Source organism: Eublepharis macularius, chromosome 4 (assembly GCF_028583425.1).
Source record: "Eublepharis macularius isolate TG4126 chromosome 4, MPM_Emac_v1.0, whole genome shotgun sequence".
Taxonomy (NCBI): domain Eukaryota; kingdom Metazoa; phylum Chordata; class Lepidosauria; order Squamata; family Eublepharidae; genus Eublepharis; species Eublepharis macularius.
Window position 1 is genome coordinate 178175383 of NC_072793.1, and position 12433 is coordinate 178187815.

Here is a 12433-nt window from a genome sequence, read left to right on the forward strand (position 1 = left end):
CCGCCCTTTTGTAAGACCACCGAGTGCTGGGAGCAATGGCCATCTGAATAGCTCTGTTCACTTCGACCTGCCAATCCACCACAGCTCCGGTGGCATCCTGGAGGGAAGGCTGTCGGCACCGGGAGCGAGACGCCGGAAACGATCCACCTGTTGGCGAGACAAAGCGTCCGCCACACCATTGTCGATCCCCGGCACATGTCTGGCCCTAAACAGTATGTTAAGCTGAAGGCACTGCAATGTGAATGCCCGCCCCAAAGACATCACCCTGGACGACTTGGACGTCAGTGAATTAACCACTTGCACGACTGCCATGTTGTCGCACCAAAAATGCACAACGTGGTTAGCCAACTCATGCCCCCAAAGAAAGACCGCCACCAGAATGGGGAAGAACTCAAGAAAGGTCAAGTCCCTAACTAACTCGCTCGCTGACCACTCGGCAGGCCACTGCTCGACACACCAATGCCCGCGAAAGAACACCCCAAAACCTGTGGACCCAGAAGCGTCCGAGGCAACCTGAAACTGTGCCCCAACCAGCAACTCCTCTCGCCAAAAGCTAACCCCATTAAAGGCACTCAAAAATTCCTCCCAAACCTCAATGTCAGCGCGCATCCCCTTGTCAATACGAACCTTATGGTGTGGTGCGCGCAGAGATGACATAGCATCGCAGAGCCTACGCAAGAACGGCCTGCCAGGGGCGACCGCCTTGCACGCAAAATTCAAAGAGCCTACCAGCTGCTGCAACTCAAGAAGGAATGCTTTCTGCTTGCCACGAAACGCAGCCAACAGCTCCCTAAGCTTACTAATTTTATCCGCCGGAAGTCGTAAGGACTGGTGCACCGAATCAAGCTCGATACCCAAAAATGTCATGACCTGGGAAGGGCCTTCCGTCTTTTCATGCGCCAGGGGGACGCCCAGTTCCCCCGACAGGGACACAAAGCCAGCCAATAGGTTGGCACATTGTCCAGAGCCAACAGGCCCAACGAACATAAAGTCATGTGTTGCCAACACATGAGGCCTGAAGTACTTTAATCAATTGGATGCTATGAATAAAAAAAGTTAGAAGCATTCATAATCGTAACATAAATGAGGCTTGTGGTAATATAGATCCTGAATTAACATTAGGAAAAAACTCATAACGTGGCTGGCCATTATATTAATGATAGTTTATGAAGTCCACCTGTTGGGACCCCAACACAACCACAACCTCACTAAGAGTGCAATCTGCATTAGAGTTTCTCCAGTCTAATTGAATCGCACTGGATTGCATTGCCAATGGCTTTAGGCAAGCCATTGCTCTCTCGGCCCCCTCCTCCAGTTCAACAGCCAACACTATGCTGGCACCACACTGATCAAAGGCGAGGGTAAAAGTGTGAACACAATTCCTCCTCGCTGCTGTTTGCTTTGCCACCCAGAGTCAATGGCCCAACATCTATCAATATCCCCCCAAAACATGCCAGCCAAAATACTGGGGGTGGGCGGGTATGACAGGTGTAGATACGTTGGTTAATGAAGATAGGTGAAATACATCTTGCTGCTAGTGCTTGGTCCACAATGTTAAGGCTCCATGCCATCCAATGAGTCCGCATCTATTTAGATTTTCCATCATCATAAAGGAGATAGAATAAAGAGAAGGAATTGACTAAACAAATCTTAAACATTAAGTGCTGGTTATTTTTTCCTTCCCAGCTGCTCTCTGGTGTTCAGCTCAGGCCTAACTAAAATAATGTAGCATTTGGGGAAGAAGATACAAGCCAGTAAACCTCCACTAGAGGCCAAGATGGAGAAGATCTCCACGGCCACCATGTCTTTCCCCTTGGTGCTCAGATAGGTGGGGACAAAGGAGATCCAAACACTGCAGAAGACCAGCATGCTGAAGGTGATCAGCTTGGCTTCATTGAAAGAATCAGGCAATGTCCGGGCTTGGAAGGCCACCATGAAACTGATGGTGGCCAGAAGACCCATGTAGCCCAGTACAAGGTAGAACATGATGTCCGAGCCTTCATTGCACTGAATGATGATCTGACTCACTTGGGAATGCATGTCAAACTCTGGGAAGGGAGGGGAAGTTGCCAACCACAGCGCACAGGTGCCAGTTTGAATTAAACAACAGGGAATGATGACTGACATGGCCAGTCTCTTCCCCACCCATTTCCTCATTCTGTTCCCTGGCTTGGTGGCTATGAAGGCAACCACCACAGTGACCGTTTTGGCCAATATGCAAGACACGGCAACAGAGAAGATGATGCCAAACAGTGTTTGCCGGAGAAGGCAGGTCACTGTCCCAGGTTGGCCGATGAATAGGAAGGAACACAGAAAGCCAAGCAGCAGAGAGGAGAGCAGGACACAGGTGATGCTTCGATTGTTGGCCTTGACAATGGGTGTGTTCCAGTGTACGCCAAAGATCCCCATCACTATCACAGTGGCCACAAAACATAAACCAGCGATAGAAGCCAAGCCTGCTCCCATGGGGTCCTCGTAGGTTAAGTAAGTTGTGCCTTTGGGAATGCATCGATCCCTTTTCTGATTTGGATATTCATCTTCTGGGCATTTCTCACATTGGTCTGCATCTGAAATTCATAATTATTACAATCATTTCCAAATGTGCATGTTGTCCATCTTAATAATTCTTTATTGTGCCAGTTGAAAATACTGCTGAGAAGGGCAATTAAGATATATTCTTTTCATTCCTCTTTACTCACTTTATCCCTGCAATCCCCCATTGCTGCCAAGGTAGAACATTTGGCACTCCCAGCAGCCTTCATGGACACCAAGCCAGGGAACAGGATGAGGAAGTGGGTGGAGAAGAGACTGGCCGTGTCAGTCATCATCATTCCCCGTTGCTTAATTTAAACTGGCATCTGTGCGCTGCAGTTGACAACTTCTCCCCCCTTCCCAGAGTTTGACTTGCGCTCCCAAATCAGCCACTGGCTTCTGTATGGTCATGGGAGTTACAGTCATGAAGGAATTGGAATATCTGGCAGAATCCACACAGACCCCCAAACCCCCCCCCCTATTTTTTTCTTCGGAGGTGATTGGAAAAACTCCCTGAAAAATAAAGTGAGGCAGCTTCAGGAGGACAGTGGTACTTAAAGTAAAAAACGAAGGGGAATCATGCTGTCCTGGAGCAGGTTATCTCCAAAATAAATGTTGGCGACGAGGATGGAAGCAAAGTTTTACTTTCAAGAGGCCAGAACGAGCAGCCAGCAGAGACTGGGAGGGGTGGAAAATATCCACACTTTGTCAGAACGTAGGGGGTTTAACCGTTTCCTTGACCTATCAGAGCCTGTCTGGGGTACTGGTTAGAAGATCACATTAGGATTGTTGAGATCCAGAGAAAATGGAATGGAGGAGAACAAGGTAAGCCACCTTTCCTCCCCTTTGCGGACTATGGTGCGGTATAATGCTTGTTATAAACCTGATTTTGGCAAAAAGGTTTGCAAAAGGGGATGAACACATTTGCTGTTGCTTCATCTGCTACAGCTGCAGAACTTTCTGCATGAGGAAGAACTGCTTCTTTAGTATTCAAACTGCTGTTCAACATGGCGAGCAGATGGACCTTCCAGGTCAGTGTGCAGAGCCTCCAGTGTAAAATAAAACAACTGCCAGGGCTGGCATTGCAATAGGGTGCATTAATTTGCTTTGCAAATAAAAGTAATACAGAAATAGCTCTCGTAGAAGTGAACAAGAGGAGTATAAAACTATATTTAAGGAACTGAATTTTGCCAAAAGAAATTCCCCTCCCCGTATCAAGTCAACTACGGAGTTGAGGAAACCTAGTTTAATATCAGTGAATAAACTTTGTCTGTACTGATTACAAAGTTGTTAAACTGAGTTAATGTAACAGAATTAGTGAAGCCCAGATTGGGAATTGCTGTTGTGATGCTTCTTCACATCCACTTGGTGCGGCTTGCTTAGATTGCAGCCACTTTGGATGGAACGGGTATGATTTCATATCCTTTTGCACACATCTCACTTTTTCTTGCCTTCATTCTCTAACACATATACTTTAGGGGGACTCTTGGTTTGATAACTCCAAACATTTTATGAGTTGCAGTAGTTGCCATGGCAGCCATGCTGGCCACGGCAGGCATTTTATCATGGAACCCCTAACCTGTCCTCAAATGCCCAAGAATCCTCATTGGCTCAACTATGTGAAGGAAAACTGTCCTAAGTTAGCATATTGTGCATAAATTAGAAAACGGGAGGGGGGGAAATGAAAATCTATATCAGGTGGAGGCAGGCCGTGAGGCTCTCACTGAATATCCATTTTTCAGAAGTTGGAGGTTGGCAATTCCTCAGTATATTCACTGCACAGGCAAGTCATAGTAACTGGAGTAGCAACAAACTGGAAATCTGGAGCTTTTCTCTTGTAGCTTGATATCCTTTGACTTACCCATCTGGACTGCAACTTTCCCTTCCGGGCACTGAGCACAATCATAGCAACAAACTTGCTTCCCCTCTTGAACAATCCTGCTGTATCCGGTGGGGCAGCTCTCGACACATGTGCTGCGTGGGACACTCTAAAGATAAATGCAAGGAAGGAATGGGAGATGGAAATACGCTTCTTTTTCATTACTGCTATGATTCTTTATTCCAGACCCTTTACCCAAGAACACACCAGAAATTATATTCTCACCACTTGTATACATCCATATGTACATACAAAGACCAAACAAAGCGATGAGAAAGAAAAGGAGGTGGGTAAACAGAGGGACCTGGGTTATGCTCTTCATATGCGTCTCTCTTTCCCGCTCTAAATATCCCTCATTGTGCATCTTGCTCATCCTCTGAATTTCCACTCTCTGGCACTTATGGCTCCATTTATTGTGGCAGTCTGTGCCCTCATTATTAAAAGCCAACCCAGATTTCCATTCTTCACATCATGAGCTACAAATATCTTTATTCTTGCATTTGAATTCCTGTTCTGAGGAAATACTGCTTTGAAATCATTCTCATATTTAGAGACAAACAGTGCCTGCAAGCAAGAAAACTAGGACATCCGGGAGAAAATTGTTGCGTAAAGTTCCCCTTACTGTGCTGTTTTTTCCCTCATTTCTAGAGAATTTTCACCCACGATAACATTTGAAATGGTGACTCTCTGTCTGTACTGGTATGGTTCAATCACTTCCACCTCGTTCCCATCTCCTTTTCATGTCTTATAAAACCCAGTACAAAAAAAAAAATAGCAGAATAATGTGGTCTCTGGATTCTTATATACAATGGATACATTGTGGACCTACTATGGAATTTTGTAAATGCAAATCTTCTAATAAAAACAGAAACATTCAGGGCTTATCCTCCGTTGTTTTTTTTATGCATTATGGGAAATGGTGTACGGTTTGTGAGAAATGAAATCAGTGATGGCATATCCAGCATTAAGGTGCCTGTTTCCAATAATCCTTGGGTGATACTTGCTCGGCATTTACTCTGTGTATTGTAGGGTGCAAGATGGTGCTTTTTCCTCAAGGATACTAGATATCACAATGTGTTGGCTTCTTCCAAGGGTTCCTGCTACCCTTGTGACTATGAAACGTTTGCTAAAGTTATCCAGTAAAAAATCTAGTGGCTGTAAACTCATAACGTATAAATTATTTTAATAGGTGTACACCTACAAGCATTTTGTTGTGGGTTTGGATCTAGGATGAGGAGTCAATCCCTTCCAACCCCAGTGATTGCTGGTTTTGGATTAGGATGTTATAATAATAGTAACATTCGATTTATATACCGCCCTTCAGGACAACTTAATGCCCACTCAGAGCAGTTTACAAAGTGTTATTATTACCCCACAACAATCACCCTGTGAGGTGGGTGGGGCTGAGAGAGCTCCAGAGAACTGTGACTCACCCAAGGTCACCCACCTGGCTTTGTGGAGGAGTGGGGAATCACACCCGGCTCTCCAGATTAGAGTCCCGTGCTGTTAACCACTACACCAAACTGGCTACCGCTTTATTATTCAATTCTGCATGTAATTTTTCAGGGTCCAGATTTTGGGGGCTTTTTTTTCTAAGTATTTGCCTTTTAGAGCAGCTGTTCTTAAAAACTCCACCAAACTCACAGAGAACACAATCATCCCATGAGTCCACCAACCATATAAGTTTCAATCATTTTCAATGAAGGGCTTCACTTAAAAAAAAAATTATCTTGTTGATTTTATGCTTCATCTCTTTCAGTGACTATCTGAGTGCCAACTAACTTTCTGCTGGAAAATCTGCTTCTGCCATCTTTCCTTTGTGAGGTCAGTTTTATAGTTCCCTTTAACATGCGTGTGTTGATTTCTCTGATTGGAAGGAAGAAATGTGACTGGTGGCCCAGGGGAAATCATCACAGAAAGACAAGGTGCTTTGCATGTTACCATCTGACGGCTATGGTGATTGGCTGGGAAAGCTCTGTGCTCAATGATCGAATCGGAAGGAAAAATTGCTGCCACGAAACCCGGAAAACATTTTTTTTTTTTAAAAACCATGATTGCAGAGATGGACCTGCACAGCACCTGAATAGTAAATACAACAGGGATTTTTCAGGGAATGATGTTGTGTGATCAGCAAGCAGGCCAGATTAGAAATACCATTCCAAAGAATCACAAGTTATACCCCGAAACAGTTTCTTCCAGGTTGGATGTTCATATTGCAAATCCGATTTATTATGATTAAGAGGGATATTGCCCATGCCATTTTTATTAAGATACAGTGAGTGTTCGATGTTTACACTCTACTCAAATATTATATCTTTACATGAGCATCGAGAAATGCAGGAGAGAATATAGGCATGATAACAGATGACATCTCTCACCCGAAGGCATACACAAAGTCTATGGACCTCATGGACCAATGACCACGTCTGAAAAGAGTGCTTGCCATTTTATGGCTACAGAGGAGAAGAATTGGCTACAACTATGGAGGACATATCTATGGCTTGGATTCCCAAGGACCTAGGATGTAACAAAGAGCTTCTCCTCTATTTTAAAGAAGAGTCATAAATTTTTAAAAATATCCATACCTGCTGAAACTTGTGATTCCATATCAGCAAACTTCTATTAATAGTAAACTCTTCACCTGCAGTTGCCTTAGATTCTATGCGACCCACTTGGATTTTTTGGAAAGATGTATTTGGGAATGTGACCAAGTTCACAATATCATAGCCGGCTGCCAGGTCCCCATTTTCATTAAAAAAGATTTCATCTCCAACACTATTGTTGAAGTGAACATTTCTCAAATATGAAGAAAGCTAGGTTGGGGGAGAAACAGTTTATGAATTTTAAAAATGTAGCAGGAAATAAATGAATACACCTTTCTGAAAACTGTGGACATGGATCTACTTGTTTTGCATCACTGATTTGCAATTTTATTAATATTATGCAATATGAAGTAGTCTGAATTTTGAATCGTTATTATTATTACATTTAAAGGTGTACTGAATTTCCAGACGGAGCCAACTCATAGATCTGACATCCTAATCAAGAATCAGAATGCCTGAACATGATATTGCATTAGAATCATAATGCAAGGGTTCACCCTTTGAAAAGGAGCATTTCGGTTGCTCTGTTATGCATGACTGGACCCATCTTGAATATATGCGCTGTATATAAATGCAATTCCAAGATATTCCCCATTTGTGAGTATCACTCATTCATTTTTTTTCTCCCATATACCATTGTGTCCACCTTTGTTTCTACATTTTACATGCAACAGTTTTCTTACAGAGTCTGAATCTATACCTTCTTGCAAAGAAAGCATTTCACAAAGGATGAACTGTGACTAGACATGGGCACGAACCGCATTGCGAACTTCAAAAATCCATGAAATTGGTGATCGCGTGATCGTGATCGAGCAGTTCGTGATTGTCCATGGCCAACGAACCAGTGTTCAGAAGAAGCCTGGTTCGGTGCATTTGGCCGCGTTTCGGGAAGCCAGACAGTCAGGTGCCAGCAATCAATTCCCCTAGAAACAGAGCCGGGGGAATGCCTGAACTCTGTCTGTGCTCCACCCCAAACTCTCAGTGGTGTCCCCGTCTGCAGTCCACCCCTCACCCCGTTGTCTGTGGCTAGCTCTGCAGCGCAGCCTGTAACCCTAAAGGGGAGGTGGCTCATCAGCACCTCTCTGTGCCCGCCAGGCCCAGTGGCAGCCGTCAACACCCACCTTCTGTACACTGGGCCAACGTCAACCAGTGGCTCTAATTCTATCGAGAGGGAGTTTCCTGGGGGCCTTGCATTGGAGAGGGTATAACTCCAAGATCCCTTTTGCAATCTTGTCCAAACTTGGGTGATGGCTGTAGGATAGCCTGCAAAACACTCACCAGGAATATGGGCTCTTTAAGTGCAACGGGGGCCATTCAGAGCCCCACGAACCTCAAACCAGTTTGGCAATGGGAAATGTTCATTGTGGTTTGTGACCTTGGGATCGTCGGCAGCACTGAACCACGAACCGTGGATTCATTAATTTTTTTTGGTTTGTGCCCATGTCTAACTGTGACGAAAACAATTGCAACTGACCTGCCATGGCTGAGCATTGAGAAGACCTCCTTTCCCCATCACTCTTTGCTGAGTTTTCGATGAATAAATGGCATGGAGTGCATGTGCCAACGTATATACAGCATTGTAGATGCCATAGCTCTGACCAGACATTCCCATTTCAAACACAGTGCTGGGGACGCTGTCAAGCTTCTCTTTCCCTGTGCAGTTTTTGGTTTGGGGCCAATATAGGTTATAAAATGGCAGTGAACAGTGAAATACGTTCAACCAAAACTGCTGGATGAAAAATATCTTAGATTGATAGGGGTTTAGGGTCTCAATGAAGTCCTGAAATCCTGGCAACTTATTCATATGCGGTGCAAAGGACAAACTACCATTGAGGGATTTTGGTGTGAGTTTGCCCCCTTGGAAAATAGATGTGACATCCCATTGAGAAGTTATAATCCAAACTCTCTCTATTGGCAGCCCCTGACGAATTTCATAATCTTCTAGAATTATTCGTAAACCTTCCATTGACTGATCATTCCCATAGGCAAGAATGACGTTGAGTTTGCTAAACCAGATTTTTAGACCTATCCTCCCCAAGATTTTACCAAGATTTATATTTTCCATGTAACTTCTTGCTGTTGGAATCATTTCTTTCAAAGCAATACAAATATTACTCTGGAACAACCTTGGCATCAAGTTTTGAAGGAACATTTCTCCACTGTCATCATCTGATGTGAGGAGGCCAACCCAATTCCATCCAAAATGCTTGAGGAGATAGACAATCCCAACATATTGAGATGTTTCAGATGGAATCATCCGGTATAAAAAAGGAAACTCAGTTTTAGCATTCATTGCAGTATGAAAGGAACCATAAGTGACCTAAGATGACAGATCATGAATTTATGAGACATGACAAAAATCTTCATTTATTTTTGAAAATATCATTCTTCATCCAAATACATACAAACATAAATAAGTCCGTTTGTTCCATTTGATTAGCTAAGAAATGTTATACTTTGTTAAGATCCTTATTATCTAAAAGTTCTAAACATGCTTTCAAAACAGGGCAATGGAGAACACCTATTGTTCATGGCTCCTTCTGGGTTGGTGGAAAGAATGGCCCTGGATAACACTGACCTAGGGTAAGATATTGGTTTATCATTTCAGAATTCATGAGTTAACTTCAACATCATGAAAGGTGGATTAGAGATCTGAGAGAGGCAGGTTACTTCAGAGGATTTCTATACCTATGTCTACATTTCTGCATCTCTATAAACAAACATACCTGCAGAATTTTGTATGTCGTTAAAATGTTGGCCATCTGGATGGAGTTTTCGGAGGTGAAGCCACCAATGATAGCCATTAGTTTCTTCTTCCTTTCACAGTTGTAATTGACTCGAGTCAGCTGTTCTCTGAAGAGTAGATTCAGAATGCCTTGAGAGCTTCTCAGTGGGTTGAAAGCATTGTCATAGATGTCTGATCCCAGTGTGGTGTTGGGTAAGAGTTTGGAATTCTTCCTGATTTCATTAAGCGCAAAAACAAAGGCTAGAATATGCTGATATTGTTTAGTCATTAACCTGCAATGAGAGTTTTGTGTAGTCTCACACCTCTGTATCATGAGAAACAATATTGTCTCTTCCCTTAAAATATGGTAAAAGTATATTGTTCAAATCTTGTTGGAATTGCATGCTTTTTTCCTCTCTCAAGAAGGACGAATGTAACTGGTGCTACCTGGTTCCACATAATATCCTTGTTGACAAGTTGGTAAAATGTGGTGGTTTCAATCCTATTATGTTTAGGTGGCTCTGTAATTGATTGACAGATTGCACCTTAAGAGTGCTTGTGAATGAGTCCTCATCCTCTTGGAGAAGAGTGAGAAGTGGAGTGCCTCAGAGATGGGTCCTTGGATCTGTTTTGTTCAATATTTTTATGAATGTTTTGGATGAAGGAAGAGAGGGAATGCTTATTACATTTGCACATGATTCTAAATTGGGAAGGGTAGCAAATACTGTAGGAAGACAGAGTCAAGATTCAGGACGATCTTGACAGGCTGGAAAACCGGGCTAAAACAAATAAAATGATTTTCAACAGAGAGAATTGCACAGTTCTGCATTTAGGTAGGAAATGCCTAATTATAGGGTGGAGGAGGTTTGTCTCTTGGCAGGAGTATGTGCAAAAAGGATCTCAGGATCTTAGTAGACCATCCACTGAACCTGAGTCAGCAGTGTGATGTGGTAGCTAAAAAGGCAAATGAGATTTCGGGCTGTATCAAAAGAAGCATAGTGTCCAGATGACACAAGTGATGGTATCATTCTACTCTGCTCTGGTTAGACCTCAGCTAAAGTACTATGTTCAGTTTTGGGCACCACAAGTTAAGAAGGATATAGACAAACTGGAATGCCCTCAGAAGAGGGCAATGGAGATAGTGAGGGGTCTGGATGAGACCAATTCCTATGCGGAAAGGTTGAAGGTACTTGGTATGTTTAGCCTGGAGAGGAGATGACTGAGAGGTGATATGATAACCACCTTCAAGTACTTGAAGGGCTGTCATATAGAGCATGGCGTGGAGTTGTTTTCCACTGCCCCAGAATGTAGGACCAGAACCAACAATTTGAAATTATATCAAAAGAGGTTTTGGCGAAACATTAGGAAGAATTAGAGCTGTTCCTCAGTGGAACAGGCTTCCTTGGCAGGTGGTGAGCTCTCCTTGTTTGGAGGTTTTTAAGCAGAGGCTATATAGTCATCTGACAGCAATGCTGATTCTTTGAACCTAGGCAGATCATGAGAGGGAGGGTAGGAAGGGTTGCAATAGTTCTTAGTTCTCAGGGCTTCTTATTATATGCCTAGGGTAAGGCCGATCACCATGTTGGGGTCAGGTTGCAATTTTCCCCAGGCCAATTTAACTGATGGTGTTTTGCAATCTTCAGCACATGGAGCAGGGGTCACTGGGTGTGTGTGTGTGGGGTGGGAGTAGTTGTGTATTTCCGTCATAGTTCAGGGGGTTGGACTAGATGATCCTGGAGACACCTTCCAACCATATGATTCTATGAATCCATTCTATGATTCTTTCGAACTCTGGAATTCAGTTACTGTATTTAATGTAGACATGTTGGTCTGCAGAAGAACAGCAGGGTTCAAGTCCAAAGCCACCTTAGATCAACGCTCACTTCTTGTAACACTGAATGAAAACTCTGTCAACAGTATATTTGCCTTTTAGAAGTTGAGATACTAACTTAATCCCAGCACCATCTCTTTCTAAGTCTCAATGCTCTGAATATGAGCGTTGATTAACCCTAGGAATGTGGATGGATCAAGATAAATAAGAAATATTTGGTGGCCATTGTGGAAGAGATATTAGTGATGATCTTCTTCATAGAGGTTTAGTGTCTCATACAACTTTATGCCGTCTGCTCCTAAAGGGAACAAAGTGAGAGCGTTGTATGGTGACATATGCAGGATTCTGCTTGATATCTATTCCCTGGCCAAATAAGCACAGAAGCCTCACTGCAGTAGCTCTCCCAAGTGGCAGGTGATTGGCAGGTGATTGATTAGAAAGGACCTCTAAGAGTTCTGCCACTTTCTTTCGGTACTCAGGTTTCTGACATCATGAGTTCAGCAGAGGCACTGCCCTACAGTCACTGGCAAGCACAGTTCTGGTACTCTCAAAACTGAGGACAGTTGCATTTTCCACCATACTCAAATTTGTGATGTGCTGGGAAACTTCAGTTTCTCCACTGGGAAACTTTTTTTGTGAACTGGATTTTATGGATAAAAACATTTTTGTGATGGGGGCTTGAAAATAGTTGTTTTGAAATGCTCCAAACAAGCATTCTCCAGTTGTTTAACATGTTACAGTGAAACATTTTTGACAATCGTTCTAATTGTAGTCATACATGTATGATGTTCATTTCACACTTGGAAATCTTCATTTCCTGAACATGCGTGTTTGAAACAGCCCTTCGCAGTCTGAGTGTCCTC

General features: G+C 43.3%; 1 protein-coding gene across 1 annotated transcript; it reads right to left on the minus strand.

Moving 5' to 3' along the window:
- Positions 1–1668: 1668 nt before the first annotated feature.
- On the minus strand, positions 1669–9818 carry LOC129327946 (vomeronasal type-2 receptor 26-like). Its single transcript, XM_054976694.1, has 3 exons — positions 9741–9818; positions 4394–4520; positions 1669–2567 (listed from the first exon to the last, which is right to left on the minus strand). The coding sequence occupies exons 1-3, from the start codon at positions 9816–9818 to the stop codon at positions 1669–1671; spliced, it is 1104 nt and encodes a 367-aa protein (XP_054832669.1).
- Between the last annotated feature and the right edge of the window lie 2615 nt (positions 9819–12433).

Excerpts from the sequence above, each read along its gene's own strand:
- LOC129327946 (XM_054976694.1), bottom strand. The coding sequence starts at position 9,818 with ATGGCTATCATTGGTGGCTTCACCTCCGAAAACTCCATCCAGATGGCC. Across the intron at positions 4,521-9,740 it reads CGACATACAAAATTCTGCAG|AGTGTCCCACGCAGCACATG; the intron begins GTATGTTTGTTT and ends ATTTATCTTTAG. Across the intron at positions 2,568-4,393 it reads GAAAGTTGCAGTCCAGATGG|ATGCAGACCAATGTGAGAAA; the intron begins GTAAGTCAAAGG and ends TATGAATTTCAG.